The sequence below is a fragment of the Boleophthalmus pectinirostris genome, unplaced genomic scaffold, assembly GCF_026225935.1.
Source record: "Boleophthalmus pectinirostris isolate CB_2022bp ecotype Guang Dong unplaced genomic scaffold, ASM2622593v1 HiC_scaffold_9, whole genome shotgun sequence".
Classification (NCBI taxonomy): domain Eukaryota; kingdom Metazoa; phylum Chordata; class Actinopteri; order Gobiiformes; family Gobiidae; genus Boleophthalmus; species Boleophthalmus pectinirostris.
In genome coordinates this window covers 18,194,307-18,212,582 of record NW_026571541.1, presented here as the reverse complement: position 1 = coordinate 18,212,582, position 18,276 = coordinate 18,194,307, and the positions used below count along the sequence as shown (strand labels likewise).

Sequence of the window (18,276 nt, the reverse complement as noted above, 5' to 3'; positions counted from 1 at the left end):
TCACTGGATTAGGAGTTACACTCAGAGGCAGTGCTCGGACCAGCTTCACCAATGACATCAGAACAGTCACTTTTGAAGATGAACCTGCAGCATACAAGTCCGGCATCGCGTTTGAAGGAAAAGTATGGATTATATTACACTTTAAAATGGTGAAATGTTTGGTCTTGACATTACTATGGGGTTATTCACACATGTCTTATTTTAGTCCTGGGTTGAGCAATGTTTAGTCCTCTTCTAGTCCTGGATTGGCTTTCACTCACTAACCTTAAATTTGAAATTATTTGAACACAGTAGCTCACTTATCATAATAAATATAATAATAAGAGCAAAAATATAAATGGAAATATATTTCAGAAAACAGTGCAAAGATGAATTATATAAGGGTGAGTTGCAAAAATGTATTTGTTTTCCTCTCTGTTCCAGGTGAAAGTGGTTGGTCCTGATTCTAAGCCTGTTGCTAATGAGAAGGTTTATGTGACCATTGGTAAATACTCAGAAAACGTCACACTCACCACAGACCAGAAAGGCATGGCCTCCTTTTCCCTGGACACATCCCTCTGGAAGGACTCTGTCACTGTCCATGTGAGTAGACTCTCAGCACTTTTGCCTCATTCAGCTATAGTTTGACTTCATTATGGATGAAGAGAGAAAGAGAGAGCAGCAGGTTTTTTTTGTTTTGTTCTTTTTAAACATTGCAAATAGGACTATTAGTACAGAGCAGAGGGTAGAGAGACATCCAAGCTTTGAGTAATCCTGCATTATCTTGCATTCAAACATGTAGTGAGTATAACTTTGAGTAAGATAATGATGACTTGACATCCTCTGTAAAATGTCATAATATTTTTTTCCACAGGCATCCTGCTTAGAGCCAGGAACTAAGGAGACCTATGTCCCCAATGTACGTTCTCCAGAGTACCGTTATGCTGTCCGTGCAGTCACAGCTTTTTACTCCAAAAGCAGCAGTTTTCTGAAAATCAAGCTAAACGAAGGCAAGTTTCGCTGCAACAAAGAGGCCACAGTCCGAGCTGAGTACATTATCCAAGGAAAGGAGCTGAAGGATGGGCAGGAAAGCCTTGACTTCTTTTACCTGGTAAGAATTCACTGAACACTGAACAGGACCAATCAAATGTGGTGTCAAGAGTGACATTATAACTGCTCGGGACTGCAATCTTGGCAGACACTAAAATAAATAAACAAATCTAGGTCTAAAACCATTGAGTCAAATGTGTGACACAATCTCAAAATAAGGGAAGCTGCAATTTTTATACTGTTTATGAGTTTCAAGCATCTGCCCTCAAATGCAAATGCGTCCAACTAGAGGAATTTTTTTGACACCACCATCTGAACGAATGCAGCTTTACCATTTGAACATAAGCAGTTTCTTTAGATATCTTTGTTTTATGTAATTGGGAATTATTTTATGGAAATCAATTTTTGTTGAATGACAAACACCTATAAAGACACAAAAAGCTCCTCTTGTTTATGCCGTTTTTCAGGTGATGTCCAAAGGCTCAATTGTCCAGCATGACCGTATATCTGAGGCTGTTAAAAAAGATATGGGTAAATTATTTTGAATTTTAAAGAATGACAAGGGCAAATGAATTTATTCAAAGTCATTTCCAGAAAGTTTATCCTATTGATTTACATATTTACATGTGTTAACTTGTATGTACCTTTTCCAAATGCTTAATTATGACTAAATGTATGCCTGTACAAAGTGTAACTATAATAATTATTAGCTGTGTCTTTTTTTCCAGTGAACAAAGGGGTGTTGACCATACCCTTGCGTCAGGTGGTCAAGTTGGCACCCATGGCTCAGGTGCTCGTGTATACAGTGATGCCCAGTGGAGAGGCTGTGGCGGACAGTAAGGACTTCCCTGTTCAGCTGTGTCTCAGTAACAAGGTATAAGAACTACACCTGAAAACGCTGCAGGCAGGCCTGTCTTGATAATTACTATATTGAATTATCATTCTATACATAACAGATGGAACAGTTTTTTGGGGGTCAGTATTTATCATGAATACTTTTTCTCTGTACTAGAAGTGTTGGAATTTTTCTTATTTTTCCATACTATAATAATATTTGAGTTGTAGCGGGGTTGAATAAATTACACATTGTAGATACAAATTAAGGATTTATATGTTTCTTTCTGTTATTTAAGTAGCATAATTTTGCTCTTAGGTTTTTGTGTCAGGAGAATAAATGAGTTTCAATATTATCATTTATCATCTATATTTACTTCAGCATAGATCTTCCTTCAAATTTGTCTGTCGTGACAGGCCTAACTGTATGCATTTAATTAAATTTAAGGTTTTTCAGTTGCCTAAAGATTTGACTTTCTGAACAATCCCCCCATCCCTCCCTGCCCTCCCCCAACAGGTTTCCCTGAAGTTTGCATCTCTTCAGCAGCTTCCAGCAGAGAAGACCACCCTGACATTGCAGGCTCATCCCAACTCTCTGTGCTCAGTCCGAGCCATTGACCAAAGTGTCCTCCTGCTCAAGTCTGGAGTAGAGCTCACTGTGGACTATGTATGACATCCTATCCTTTTATACATTTTCAAGACAATTATTTTTTTAGATTTCATCTAAAATATTGAGAGCTGAGACACATTGCATTTATCTCAGACATGAGGTGATTGTAATTTAGGTGAACCTGTATTGTCCTATTCAGCAGTTTTCAATAGGTGAAGCCCGAACCAAACCAAAGAGCCACTGGGGGCACGACACATGCGGACTAAACCAAGACTGATCCCACGATTAAACCAGGACTGAACTAGGACTAAAATAGGACTAAACCAGGACTAAACCAGAGCTGAACAGGACTGAGTGTCAGGACGGGCCCATAGGTGCACCCGCGTAGACCGTCGGGGTGACTGCTGGCGAAAGGACTAGTGCAGAGCTCCGTGCCTCACGCAGCTAAGCGCAGCTGTCACCCGATCGCGCTTTGTGGGCACCCTGTTCCTCGGGCTCGGGGTTCTCCCCCTCTCTCTCTCAAGTCCAAGATTAGTCCTGCTTTTGTCCTGCTTTAGTCCTGCTTTAGTCCTGGTTTAGTACTGGTTTAGACCTGGTTTAGTCCTGGTTTAGACCTGATTTAGACCTGGTTTAGTCCTGGTTTAGTCCTCATGTCCTACTGATGTTCAGTGATGTTAAAAGTAGCCTCAATTAGGCCTGCATGTTGACAAGTTGGAAATTTATTTATGAATGCACAAAAAACATATATATATATATATATATATATATATATATATATATATATATATATTATATATAGCCAAAAAGTTACATAGTGCACCTTTAATATGTAACATTTTCAATCAGCAAATGTTTAATAATTTCTTTACCTTTCTTCTATCAGTAATGTCTTGTTTTTCTCAGGTGTACGACCAGCTGCCCTTCCAGAAGCTGTCTGGTTATCCATATGAGGCAGAGGACCATGAGCCGTACCCGTGTTTCCCAGTGCCCATGCCGGAAGTGCTGGGGGACCCAGAGATTGAGGTGCCGGTGCAGGGAGACAGACGCAGGAAACGTTCCTCATATTTTGGACCTGTCCATCACAAGGATGATGTCTACAGCATCTTTAAAGTAATATGTCCTCACAGCTACTCATAACAGGGTTTAGAGTTATACTGAATTATATTGAGTGACAAATACAAATTTTAAAAATGTATTTAAAAAAATTATAAAAAATTTTGAGAAAGTCCAAAGCAATCAAAAAAATTGTTTTACCTGCCCATAGGTTCAACCAAAATACATACAAAACACAATTTTGCTCAAATTTTCTAGTGGTACTGGGGAGAAGACAGGTGATCTGTCAGCCAAAGTGTTAGCCAAACTGCATTAAAATGTATAAATCATTCTGAATTTTGAATCTTGTTTTTTCTAGGAAATAGGAATCAAGATTGTGACCAACTCTGATGTGAAGAAACCCTATAACTGCCACGACCGACTGTACGATATGTTCTACGATGGTACATACGATTATGATGAAAATGCAGCTTCACAGGTGGACTTAGTGATAGAAGTGAAACAGAGCAAAGAGACCACAGAGACCAAAGAGACCTCAGAGACCAAAGAGACCATTAGAACATACTTCCCCGAAACCTGGATTTGGGAGCTGGTCTCAGTCGGGTAAGTGTTTGTGCTAATGCTGTTTTCTTATTTATGTATTCTTAGATGTGGTAGATTCTCCAGTCCCCATGGCCTTTAACACAATGGGCGAGTTCCTCACTAAGGACAACGAGCAAAAGAAGGAGACCGTCAGGACTTTCTTCCCAGAAACATGGATCTGGGACCTGGTGTCTGTCGGGTAATAATCTGATATAATTAAAAGAGAAAGAAAACATGAATTCTTGTATTTTAAAGTATAACGGGTTTTGAAATCACTAATGGTGGTTAGTACTTTTTCTTTTTTCATTCTTTTTAGAATGGACTGTTATTGTTGGGGGGCTCTGTGGGTTAGGGTTAGTGGGATTTGGGACCGTAGTGCCAAATACTTTTGGAATAGCTGCTTCATATGGATGCCACGATGTAGATTTTTAGTGTTATATTGTTATATTGTTAATATTGTAAGAAGAAACATCACAATTATACAATTACTGACAGGATGACCAAACAAGAGTGCAATACTTAATTCACTTCCTATAGTTTGAGACCAGCATCATGAAATCAGACTCAAAAATAAGTTCAGTTAATGTTACTCAAAGGTAGACTGTGTACATTTTCTGGTAGGGGAGAGATATTTTTGCTTTGTCTGGAAGGTTTCACGGTATGGCATTAAACTCACCTTAATTTATTCAATTACAGATGTTTTACTGCTCCAAAAAACTATGAAAAACATACATTCCTACAGTGAGTGAGTTCACCTCCTCACAAATTTGACCAGTAACTTTGCCTGGAGGCATTGCGGGCTTGTCTCTATGGAAATTGATCGCTTTACATGATCCAGATTTTTTTTTTCGCTATTTTGTCCATCAAAATAATCCTTTTCATTAGCATAGAGCCTGGCTCCAGATTTGCTCCTGTAACTGTTAGAATTGCGAGCCTCATTTGAGCGGCGCTGAATGCTATATGCAACGTCACACTCGCTGAGTTCACTTCTTTACAGTCTATGGTTTAATGCCATACTGTGGGGTGGTCAAGACAAAGCAGTAACATCTCCATGAAGACAGGGAGGTGGCAGACCTTTCACCAGAAAGTTAGACAGTGCACCTTCAATTTACACTTAAACACAGAACAGACTGAAATGAATTGTTATTGCTTTTACAAGGGACACAATAAATAGTTCTTCTTATAATTTCACATGAATTTTTTTCACAATAATTAAATAACCAAATTGTCTTGACATCCTAACTTTGCTAGTAACCTCTCCAAACCTCTTTTACATATAATAATATAATAATACTTTTTTCTATATATTATTATATATGTATTATTATTATATGCAGACTTTTGTTGTCCATATATATTTTGTACAGCCCCAGTGGCTCGGTGAATGTGGAGAAAACTGTCCCAGACACCATTACTAAATGGGCAGCAAATGCGTTCTGTGTGTCCTCGGTGGGACTTGGCATCGCCCCAAACACAGCCCTAACTGCTTTCCAACCATTCTTCGTGAGTCTCACTTTGCCCTACTCCGTCATCAGAGGAGAGGTGTTTACGCTGAAAGCCACTGTCTTCAACTACCTCTCCAAGTGCATCATGGTACAATCACTTGCTTATTATCTTGTGATTTATGCATGTTTAGTGATTGTGTATTTTTCTGCATTTGATGAAATCGTAATAGCTCAGAATATACTATAGCACTTATCGCAAATCCTCACCCATAGCTAGACATGTCACAATAACATATTTTGAAGTGCGATACATTACTGAAGTAAATTTTGACGAGAAATTATAATATTGAAACTAATTTATGCCTTTTGACATAATAACCCAAGAGCAAATTTAAACCACAAAAACTATAATAATCATATAAAAATCATAAACTACAATAAATAAATAGCAGAATGAAACACTTTAGTACTTTATCGTGACAGACCTACCCATTACCCCAATAATTTAATTTTTTTTAAATCATACTCAAATGATACACATAAGGTTAAATAATGTAAAAAATAATGAAGTGTAAATAAAAGCCAGCGACTATAAAGTGACCTAGCCTGTAATTGTTTTTGTCTTGCAAGTGGCTGCTGCATCGACAACATAGTCTGATGGTGATGTAGTGGGCAGGCTACTGTCTGTTTCTGTGTTTTTAAAGTGGAAGTGAATGTTTTTATTTTTTAAGATAAAAATACATGAAAATTAAAATATTATTATTTAGAGCTACACTGTATACAGTACTCAAAAGTGATACAGTACTTAGATTTTGAAAAACTATAGACCTACAAGGGAAGTTATTTGGACATTGTAGCTACAACATCACAATATACTATAATAACAAAGAGAAATAATAATAATAGTAATAATAAATTCGAAATAAGTAGCAAAAATAGGTTTGCTGATCTCAAATAAAGCATAATTATAGACCAGTAAACATATATATATATATAAGTAAAAATATATCTCAGCTACGAGATATAAGAGGTTATTCGGAAAAACAGTGCAAAAATGATATGATAGTTGTCAGAATTGATGTACATTGTAATAAAGTAACAAAATTAAAATAAATTGTGCTAGTTGTGATTGTGATTTCTAGGTGAAGGTGACATTGGCTGAATCAGACCACTTCACCTTTAAGCCCTGTGACAGTTGCCAGTACACTGTGTGTCTGTGCGGCGAGGAGAGCTCCACCTTCTCCTGGGTCGTCACGCCAACCACTCTGGGTAAGAGCTTGTTTGTATTAATTTATATGCTTTATAAACCTTAAATTTTTAGGTTTGTGTGTTAAGAAAATTTGACAAGACAAAAATCTGTTCATTACTCTTACACAAAACTGATTTAAAATCATTAGATTTAAAATTAAAATAGCCATAAAGGAGGAATAATGAGATTCAGACATTCTGTCAGATTTTATTGATTAAATGCAAAATTTTAAGACACTTTCAGGCTTATCTGTATAATACTTTTTCAAAATAATTTCTTGTAATCAGAAGCATGTATTTTGATTAAAATAACTAAATTGATTCAGCTGGGTTTATCAACCATATATATAATTTTTTTTATTATCATGTAATAGCATGGCCTAAGTCTTGAATGATTGAATTTGGATTAGCAGTTTTTGTGTGGCTCTTAGTGACAAACGGGAGATAGAAGAAACTAATTACCCTTCATTATAAGCCCCTGACAGCTGGGTGTGCTGCGGGCCATGTAAAAGTGAAACAGTTGTTCTTAATGGTGTGAGCTCCATCAGCCTCCATCAGTGGGATGAGAACAGGCTCCTCTAACGCCCCTCACGGCTCTGCTGACAATCACTTGTACTAACAAGTCAGGTATTCTCTCTGACGAAACAGCAGGAAAGCTCTCCCCCAGGGCCCATCTGTACTCGTCCTCTGTGTGAGATGACTGAAGGCGCTGAGGGGGGAGCCCAATAATAAGGCGACAAATGGGGATTAATGAGCCCGATGAGCTGAGACTGGGGAGGGAGAAATGGCTGGGACCAGGAGGGGGACAGTCAGCAGCTGGGACAGAGGAGGTCCACATGAGGAGGTCCACATGATGGGACATAAGGGGGACTGGTGCTCAGAATGTGACAGTGGAAGTAATCATTCGGCCATGGTCCACAGGTGAGGTGAGCCTGCGGGTCAGTGCAGAGGCCCTAAAGACTGACCTCCTGTGTGGGAACGAGGTTGCCACTGTCCCCGAGATGGGCCAGATCGATACGGTGGTCCGCACACTACTGGTGCAGGTCAGTGCACACTACTGTACAGAAACAAGGCTCAAGACCATAATGAATTATATTCTGGAAACACATTGAGATGACAATCAAACTATGGCAAACAGAATTTATTCACAAATCATTAAATGAAATAAATGATAGAGTTATACACTTTGACCTCCATCTTCTTTCTGATTTATTTTAAAGTTCTCAGTTTGAATATTAAGTTTTAAACATTAATAATGATTTAATTTTTTTTCTCCAGGCTGAAGGAACACCACAGATGGTGAGCCACAATGCACTGTTGTGTCCTGCAGGTGAGTTTTCATCTTAATCTTTCTTTCGCTAAATACTTTGTGGACCATAATACTCTATTGTTCTGTATTGTGTATTCACTGTATACTATATGTCTTGTTGTAGAGGGTCCAGTGGAGAAGAAAATCTCCCTCCTGATGCCTGAGATGTTTGTTGCTGGATCAGCTCGAGCCACAGTCTCCGTTCTGGGTTTGTAGCTCCACATTTACCTCCCTGTGTTTTAATATCTCTTAAAGGGCTCAAATTGCATTATTTTATGATATATGCTATAATGTTGTTTTCTCATCAAAAACATGCCTAGCATGTTTTTGATGAGAAAACAACAAAATTCAGTTTATCGACCGGACAAAAGTTAGTTTGGTTGAAGACATTTCGCAGCTCGTCCAAGCTGCAGTCGACAAACTGAATTTTTTCCTCGCCATGAATTCTACCTGGACGACTGAGGGATTCTTCACATGCCTAGAGTTATGCTTTGCTGAGTTCTTGTCTACAAAAAACACTCTGTTCTACCTTGTGATGTCATGTGGTGATATAGGAAGTGTTCCACTGTTTTTAAACTACCTACACCTTCACTACAATCATTTGTATAACTTTAGTCCTGGAATTTCCAATCTTTACTGAACAAAGGGCAGCTGTTAGTATTGAAAACTACCATTACATGTCATCACAAGGTGGGACAGAGCATTTTGAGCTTTGTGTAATACTGTTTTATTAGTCTGTCTACATCTTTAAACATGCGTGAATTAAACAAAACACCTCCAGGTATGTTTTGATGAGGACAATTTTCTAACAAGGCTTAAAGCTCACAAGAGTCAATTTAGCGTATTATTGGACCTTTAAAAGTAAGCTAATGTTGTGGTCATTCAATTTGTAGGTGATCTAATGGGGAGAGCCATGAAGAACCTGGACAAATTGCTGGCCATGCCGTACGGCTGTGGGGAGCAGAACATGGTGCTGTTTGCCCCAAACATTTTCATCCTGAACTATCTGAAGAGCACAGGACAACTCACCAAGGATATACTGGACAGAGCTACTGAATTCCTACAGTCAGGTCACTGGCCCATATAATTTTATTTTTTGTTCTTACTTTTTAATGCACAAAAAGCACATTTTAGGCATAGACTGTATATATATAAATGTAAATCGCTAACCCACTAGCCACTGCATTCCAAATAGGAAGTGTGCTTGGGCGTGCTTCCGGCTACATTGATTCCAATTGACTTTACACTGAAAAGCTGCTGCTGCTGTGAGCCTCATTATTTTGTTCTTAAAATGTTTGTATTAATCCGCTCTACATGATTCTGCTGTTTTTATTTTGCTGTTTTATCCATAAATCAATTCCTTTTCCTAGGCTTGGCTCCAAATTCACCCTATAACTGCTAGTATTGTCAGCTTCATTTGACTAGAGCTGAATGCTATGGGTGATGTCACACTCCCTTTGTCCACTTCTTTATACCATCTATGATTTTAGGTAGTCACAGCTGTAACAGTGTAGGTTTGCCGCATAAAAAGTGAATTTATTTTTAATGCAAGCTTTTTCTAATTTGTTAGTTAATATTTATTTTCATCTATCTTTTGCAGGATATCAGAGGGAACTCACCTACAAACATGATGATGGTTCATACAGTGCCTTTGGAAAGTCTGACCAGTCTGGAAACACATGGTCAGTAAATTAACCAACTCCAAAAAACATCCTAACAGCCAATAATTACTAATGATCATAATAATAATGTTTATAGCATTAGTTTTATATAACATCTTTTCATGTTTCAGTTTCAGCTTCATGCATTAAATAATCACTGCACATACTTAATGGTGGCATGTTACTGTTCTTGTGTCTATCTGTGCCATCGGCCCCTACAACCTCACACAGCACATTCTTACTAGGCAATGTGTGTGAAGTGTCTTGCCTAAGGACACAATAACAGTTTTTTGCCACTGGCACCTTGCTGTGGCCCCTGGTATTCCCAGCATCTCCCATCCAAATACTAACTAAGCCCAAACTTGCTTAGCTTCTGAGATCTGACAAGATCAGGATTTCACAAACCAGTATAGCTATACTATATAAGAAGGGCATCTGATGTAAATACTTTACACCTTACAAAGTGTTGTCACTGCATTTGTTCATATTAGTGCCTAAAACTACACATAAATGTTCAGCAATCTTTGGTCTACACAGTTTAGAACACAAATAGAGAATGAGGTATATTTCTGATGGCATAACTTGTATTTGTTGCATCATTTGTTACCCAACATTTAAAAGCATTTATTTAGGGCAGCGCTGTGTGTATTTTCAGCTTTTAATCTCACACTTTTTTGATCGGAGAAAAAGAATGGTTTCCCCACTGCTGTCTGGCACCAGCACACATCTTAATACATCCAAAAGCGCTGCCAAAATGTGAATATTTGAATTGAATAGGCTTAAAATTGCAGCCCCCGGGGGAATTATCTACCCCTCTGCTCTTTATTAGACACCACTGGGCAGTTTGGCAGGTAACAGAGCTGTGTAGGTGTGTGTGAACCAAGGATTGTCCAACTTGCCAAACATAGTGTTGTTTGTTTAGAAAAGACAATGGAAGTATTCAGAAAGCATTTACATTGGGTTTATTATTGAAAGTAGCTTGGAGATAAAATATCATAATCTTTGTTTAAAGGTATATTATGTAACTTTCCCGCCTACTTTTTTGTTTACCTTTTATGTTTACCTTATCTGTCTTGCACGTATTCAATTATACATTATTATTATTTGGCCTGTATGGTTTTGGCCTGCCGAAATCACTTGCTTGTCTCCATGGCTGGATAATTTAATGCCATACTGTGGAACATTCCAATTTGGAGCCAAATTACAGATTAGGAATAGGAATTTATTTATGGACAAAATAACAAAATAAAAACACCAGGATCATGTAGAACAGGTTAACACAAACATTATAAGACCAAATTGACAAGGCTTACTGCAGCAATTACAGGGAGAGGGTTGACAATTTTTCAATGGAAAGTTGATGGACTGGAAATGCCCCTTGCTCACTTCCTGTTTGGAATGCGGAGCCATTTATATATTTTATTCTTTAATAATCTATTCCAGGGTGAGAATCCGAATAGTCAATAGTCGCACCTCATATTCAGGAGGAGCAGTGCGTATTTCATCCTGACCACGGAACACTCGACCAGCTGTATACTCTCCATCAGGTGCTCGAGGGTTCATGGAAGTTTGCCCAACCAGTCCACATGTGCTTTGTGGATCTGGAGAACGCATTCGACCATGTCCCTCGCGATTTACTGTAGGGGGTGCTCTGGGAGTATGGGGTCTGACTGGAGCAGGAGCCGTGTTCACATTGCCAGCAGTAAGTCAGACCTATTCCCAGTGCATGTTGGACTCTGCTAGGGCTGCCCTTTGTCACCGGTTCTGTTCATTGTATTTAAGGACAGAATTTCTAGGTGCAGCCAGAGCCCAGAGGGGGTCCGGTTTGGGGACCACAGGATCTCATCTCTGCTGTTTGCAGATGATGTTGTCCTGTTGATTCCATCAAGCCAGGACCTGCAATGTGCACTGGGGCGGTTTGTAGCCAAGTGTGAAGTGGCAGGGATGAAAATCAGCTCCTCTGAGATCATGGTTCTCAACCGGAAAAAGGTGGCTTGTCCTCTACGGGTGGGTGGAGGAGCTGAAGTATCTCAGGGTCTTATTCATGAATGAGGGGAGGATGGAACTTGTCAGACAGATCAGTGCAGTGGTTACAGTGATGCAATCGCTGTACCGGACTGCTATGGTAAAGAGGGGGCTAAGCTGAAAGGTAATGCTCTCAATTTACCGGTCAATCTATGTTCCTATCCTCACATATGGTCATAAGCTTTGGGTAATGACCGAAAGTGGTCAAAATGAGTTTCCTCCACAGGGTGGCTGGTTGCTCCCTTACAGTAGAGATAGGGTGAGGAGCTCAGTCACACAGGAGGAGCTCAGAATCGAGCCGCTGCTCCTTCATGTCGAGAGGAGCCAGTTGAGGTGGCTTGGGCATCTGTTCCTGATGCCTCCTGGGTGCCTCCCTCGGGAGTTGTTTTTGGCACATCCCACCAGAAGGAGGCCCCAAGGAAGACCCGGGACATGCTTGGAGGATATGTCTCTTGGCTGGCCTGTGAACACCTGGGAACACCTGTCCTGGGAACACCTTGGGGCCTCCCATTTCCGAAATGTCTGGGGTGAAGAAAATCTGGGAGTCACTGCTTAGACTGCAGCCCCCACGACCCGGCCCCGGATAAGACAATGGATGGACATATATGTATGCGCGTGTGTGTGTGTATGTATATATGTATGTATGTACGTGTGTATGTATATATGTAAATATATATATATATATATTAGGGCCGGGCACGTTAACGCGTTAACTTTGCGTTAACTTTGCGTTAACTAATTAAGTCATCAACGCCAACAATTATTTTAACGCCGTTAACGCAGTTTTTATTATTTATTTATTTATTTTATTGTAAACGTCTGTTTCTCACTGGCTTTTATTTTGAAAAAGTCCACCGCGAGCGTTTCTTTAAGTTTGACGTCTTTTCTTGACACTTTTTTCACTTTTTCCTGACCACGTGAGATGCAACGGGCCCGAGCCTCCGTAGTGTTCATTACTCACAGCATAAAAAATATTCAATAAATATATTAGTAGTACAGACATCCATTCAATATTTTTTCTTCAGCCTTCCCTGAACACCTTGAAGGCTCTGAGGGTTCCCCTGTGAAAGAAATGCTGTTTGCACAACAAATGTATGGCTTTCCAATAAAAGTCACTATACTCTACTTTTTAATTCATTAATTGGTTTTGCGTATAACATGCGATTAATTTTTTTTATTTTTGCCCAGCCCTAATATATATATATATATATATATATATATATATACACACGCGCGCACACACACACACACAGTGACTGCACCTTTAAAAATGTTTACTGTAAAATATATGTAACAAATCAGGAGGGAGATGGACCAAGGAGCATTGCCAGTCAAATATAGAGAAATAAATCAAATGAAACCATTTTTTTTCCTTTTTTGAAACAACATACAATTTTTTATAAAATAGAAAAAAAGGATGGCAGCGGCACTCTCATTTGCGGTGAATTTATTAATAGTCACGCCAACGCGTTTCGACTACTACTACTTTTTTTTTTATGTGTATTTTTTCAATAATACCCCATTATTGAAAAAGTATTGATTGTGGATTCCACGTGTGTGTCTTCTCAGGCTGACCACATTTGTGATGAAATCCTTTGGAGGAGCTCGGCCATACATTTTTGTCCAACCAAAGCACATTGACGAGGCAAAGAACTGGCTCGCACGTCACCAGAGGCCAAATGGGTGCATCACGTCTGTCGGCAAACTTTTTCATAATGGCATGAAGGTACAATGGCTCGTTTTTAATTATTGTATGTTTCTATTTTATTTTGGGTGTCTTAGAGGTGGGGTACTCGACTTAATGAGTACATTTTGTTTTCCTCTATTGAGTTTATAGTAAAAGCAGCATTTGGTGTCGCTGTGCGTGAGATAAATAAAATAATATATAAAATAAAAATAAAAGCTTTTTAATCATTATTACTTAATATACTGATTATATTGTAGTTTATCTGCACATCTGTTTAATTTTTGGATCAATTCAAAAAGGGGTGGAGGAAAGATGGGTAGAAGATGGATATTGCGATACTTGCCATAGTATTACATGGTATCAGACTGAAACAATAATCACTGGTATTGTCCATCACTAATTTAAATACAGACTTCCTCCTTCTTCATGGTTTGAACATTTCATACATTTCAACAGTTCATACAGCTTCAAATAAGATTGTCAAATGCTTGTCTAGATGCTGCTGTGTATTGTGTTATGAATAATTAGTGGAGTAAGACTGAGCTCTGGAGTACCTCGCCTCAGGCCCAAAGGCAAACAACACAGACTCTGTGATAATTGGCCAGACCCAACTAACAATGCTCTATAAAGGAAATATAATCTAGGCTGCAACCTCATGACTTCAAAGACTGTTAGGCACCATGTAGATCTCAGGGCAATTATCCTTACTGAGATCTAGGACTGTATTCATGTTTTTGTTTTTTTTAATTGACTTATTTTCTTTTCTAGGGGGGAGTGAGTGATGATGTGTCCCTCACAGCTTACATCACAGCTGCACTTCTGGAGCTGGATATAGGTGTGACCGTAAGTAATATAGAACAGGTAATTTTGTTATACTCAGAGAAATCTATCTTACAAATGTTCTTGTACAATTAATGTCATTCACTAATTTAAAAGGCTCATATTGAGCTATTTTCTGATCTCTGTCATAATGTTGTTTCCTCATCACAGACAGACCTGTTGTGTTTTGTTTCATTCACACATGTTTAACACATGGACCCTGCATATTTAGAATGAATTCTTCTCTCAAACAGAAAACACTCTGTTCCACCTTGTGATGTCATATGGTAATACAGGAAGTCCTCCACTGTGTTTTAAACTGCATACACTTTCACTAGAATTATTTGGATCATTTCAGACCTGGAATTGCCAGTCTCTACTAAAATTTAAATCCATCTCTGCATGACATCACAAGGTGGAACAGAGCAGCTTTTTAACATAACATTTAACTGCAGTGAAATATGGATTAAAGCTCAAATGAGTCATTTTAAGTCAGTGCTTCTCAATTATTTTCTGTCATGCCCCCCCTAGGATGAATAAAACATCTCGCGCCCCCCCCCATTTTTCATGGTGTCACTTGAGGGTCTGCTACACTTCGTGTCTACACTTCATACTCAAACTCTGTGCTGTGTGCAAAGCGCGCATGCTCAGTGCAAACAAAACACCTACACCACCGAGCGAATGCTCCCTGCGCACACTCTGCCAATGAGAGCGCCGCTGCCCCCTAATGTAGTGGAAGTGCAATTGCACTTTATTCTAAAGGCCCGTTCAGACCAAAGCGTCAAAGTGTCCACTTTCTATGTAAAGTCTATGTGGACGCGCGACTAGAGCGTCCTGCGTTTTTGCGGCGCGTTTTCGGCGTCAGCGCGGCGCGAATCTGGCGTCAGCGCAGCGCGTCTTCAGCGTTTTGGCGTCAGCGGCCAAGACGCGCGTCCAAGGCGTCAGCGTCAAGAAGTTGAAAATTCTGAACTTTTCGCGTCAGACGCGCCGCGTCAACCAATCAGGGACGAGTATCCAGAGACGCAGCGACGTTATTATCAGGAAGAAAAACCCGAGAACCAGAACGAGAACCACAAACATGAGCGGAGAATAAATATATACGCCACAATCACCGAGCCGATCGCGAGGAATACACCAGGACCGGACCAGGACTAAACCAGGACTAGACCGAGACTAGACCGAGACTAGACCGAGACTAGACCGAGACTAGACCGAGACTAGACAAGGACTAGACCGGGACTAGACCGTGATTAGACCAGGACTAGACCGGGACTAGACCGGGACCAGACCGGGACTAGACCGTGATTAGACCAGGACTAGACCGGGACTAGACCGTGATTAGACCAGGACCAGACCGGTATTAGACCAGGACTAGACCGGGACTGATTCAGTGTCATTAGCGGAGTAGAAATATATATAAGCCCCAGTCGTCGACCCGATCTCCTCCGCTGATGTTTTATGTCTTAAAAACACTCTCTCAGTCTGGTCTGACATTGTTTCGGGAAAGGAGCGGGACCGGGCTCTTGTTTCCAGGGCAACGGACGCGCGTCAAGTATTTTTGTCCCGTTCGTCCACGGCGTCAAAGATGCGCGTCGGGGGCGTCTAAACTCAAACGCAAAGGCTCCAAATAGAAGCGTCAAGGCGTTTTTTGACGCTTTGGTGTGAACGGCCCTTAAGACAGTAAAAAAAATCAAAATAAAAAAATAAAAAAGCATGCTCCCCGAGGTCAAACGCGCCCCCCTTGACGGAGCCTCGCGCCCCCCCAGGGGGCGCCCCACTATTTGAGAAGCACTGTTTTAAGTGTACTATAGAACCTTTAATTACTTTATTAATCACTTCTTCTCCGTGCACTGTGCGCCCCCCTCTCCTCACTTCTATGTGCACGGAATCTCCTCGGCTCTTTATACTGTGTATAATGTAACTATAAAATAGTTGTTGAGGAGTGTATTGTTTCAGACAGAGCACTACTGAAGGCCTAGGTGTGAAAGGCATGCTCCACCACTGATGCCTAGGTCTAATGATTAAGGAAAACAACTTGTGTCATAATCTCCTAGTTCTTGACACCCATATTTTCTTGCTGTGGCCAGGACCCCATGGTGCAGAACTGTCTCGTGTGCCTAAGGGGGGCACTAGCAGGTCAAATGGATAACCTGTACACCACTGCTCTGCTATCCTACACCTTTACTCTGGCAGGAGACCAGGAAACCAGGACCAAACTCATCACATACCTGCACCAGAAATCCAAAATGGAAGGTGAGAAAAATGTAGCCATTTGAAAAGCAGCACATAATAAAAAAAAAAGATTTGAATTTAGCCCCGAAAACAATGGCTGCAAATCCCTTTTTGACAATTTAATTAAGCCCCAAGTGGTCAAATTCAAGGTGTTTTTTTGTGCTTGTCTAAACGGGTCCAGTCTACATGTTAATTCTGGGAAAATATTGCAACATCCAATTTACTCATATAATATATTACGAAGATTTGTTCTGGAGATTGAAAGAAAGAAAGTCAAACCTGGTTGTCATCTTTGTGTCTAAAATGTATGGTATTAAGAGACATATTATGTTTCTGTAATTGATATCTTGAAAAGCTTGAACAAAGAACATGTTAAACTATATGACAAAACACACATGGAAATAACAATTATATAATACATATTTTAATACTGAATAGTCAGAAATAAATTGGCAAGTTTCTTTTGTGTTGAGTTTGAAGTGCTGTTTGAATGACAGGTGGGACACGGTACTGGGACAGGGCAGGTGCGCCAGATAAAGGCCTGGACTCTCTGGAGGTGGAGATGACTTCATATGTTCTTCTGGCTCTGCTCTCTGGACCTGCTCTACCAGAGTTTGGTCTGGACTATGGTTCCAGTATCGTCCGCTGGCTCGCACAGAAACAGAACCCCTATGGTGGATTCTCCTCTACACAGGTGAACCGTTTTAGTTGAACATATTATTTTACAATCAAACTAAAACAAGCGAATTACAATAAAAAACATTATTTACCTACACTAGTTCTAGACAACAAACCATAGAAAAACAGTGTAATAGTGTAAACATGGGTTATACCACCTTGAGAATGCCCGATCTTGTTTGATTTTGGAAGCTAAGTGGGGTTGGACCTGGTTAGTGCTTGGATGGGAGACTGCTAGGAATGCCAGGTGCAACTGTGGGGCTGCAGTGTCTCTAGTACATACTGACAGTGTGTCCTTGGGCAAGATATTTCACCCACTTCCCCTCCTGTGTTGAATTACTTTGGTGTGTGAAAAATTCACTATTTTTATAACATTATGTTCAAGGTGCGTAACATTTCTAATACAGGGTCCCCCACCTGCTTGTTTCCATGGAAATGTTATTGCTATGCAGTGCACCTTTAACATGCACTGTTCCAATTAAACCAAGGCATTTGTTTTCAGAAGTGATTTTTTTTTTTTAAGCAGTAAGTAACCAGGCAAAGTATAAGGGGTGTGACTGTGCCAAGCCTGTGTAAATGAAAATGTATGCACCTGGGGCGGCATCTGATCTAACTTTTATATGTTAATCACTACATAGTTGTTTTTTTTTTTATTAAAACGTTTTAGTAACATGGCTGTTTTTTTTCCTGTCTTCCCCTGGGGCTATTCAGGACACTGTGGTGGCTCTCCAAGCACTGGCCAAGTATGCCGCTGCCACCTACAGTGAGCAGGGCAGTACTGCAGTGAAGGTGACATCATTAGGAGGCCTGAGCACAGACTTCACTGTGGATCAGTCCAATCGACTTCTGTACCAGGAGGAGAACCTGCCCGAGGTGCCCGGGGAGTACACGGTCAGGGCAGAGGGACAGGGCTGTGTACTAGCTCAGGTAACTATCAGAATATTATTAGTATGTTATAATGTCAGTGTTTCAAATGGAGGACAGAGAGGCCACTATTAATATTCCATTTTTAAAAGAGAGACCAAATCACAAAGTTCAAATGTTTAAAAAAATGCATCAGCTAT

The 18,276-nt window shown here is 40.0% G+C and overlaps 1 protein-coding gene across 2 annotated transcripts in view; it reads left to right on the top strand.

The window, feature by feature from the left end:
• LOC110162013 (alpha-2-macroglobulin) overlaps positions 1 to 18,276 on the top strand; it is a 30,659-nt gene that overhangs the window by 10,033 nt on the left and 2,350 nt on the right. The window contains exons 10-30 of one of the 2 annotated variants that reach the window (XM_020926874.2): positions 13 to 122; positions 424 to 582; positions 854 to 1,090; positions 1,497 to 1,560; positions 1,758 to 1,903; positions 2,381 to 2,530; positions 3,377 to 3,583; positions 3,885 to 3,969; positions 4,175 to 4,307; positions 5,476 to 5,701; positions 6,696 to 6,822; positions 7,723 to 7,844; positions 8,080 to 8,131; positions 8,235 to 8,318; positions 9,004 to 9,180; positions 9,711 to 9,792; positions 13,366 to 13,522; positions 14,252 to 14,326; positions 16,390 to 16,555; positions 17,032 to 17,228; positions 17,924 to 18,139. In XM_020926874.2, coding sequence (XP_020782533.2) covers positions 13 to 122; positions 424 to 582; positions 854 to 1,090; positions 1,497 to 1,560; positions 1,758 to 1,903; positions 2,381 to 2,530; positions 3,377 to 3,583; positions 3,885 to 3,969; positions 4,175 to 4,307; positions 5,476 to 5,701; positions 6,696 to 6,822; positions 7,723 to 7,844; positions 8,080 to 8,131; positions 8,235 to 8,318; positions 9,004 to 9,180; positions 9,711 to 9,792; positions 13,366 to 13,522; positions 14,252 to 14,326; positions 16,390 to 16,555; positions 17,032 to 17,228; positions 17,924 to 18,139 — 2,972 coding nt within the window. Of the gene's footprint in view, positions 1 to 12; positions 123 to 423; positions 583 to 853; positions 1,091 to 1,496; positions 1,561 to 1,757; positions 1,904 to 2,380; positions 2,531 to 3,376; positions 3,584 to 3,884; positions 4,130 to 4,174; positions 4,308 to 5,475; positions 5,702 to 6,695; positions 6,823 to 7,722; positions 7,845 to 8,079; positions 8,132 to 8,234; positions 8,319 to 9,003; positions 9,181 to 9,710; positions 9,793 to 13,365; positions 13,523 to 14,251; positions 14,327 to 16,389; positions 16,556 to 17,031; positions 17,229 to 17,923; positions 18,140 to 18,276 lie in introns of both variants that reach the window. The other variant, XM_020926873.2, reaches the window with a different exon arrangement.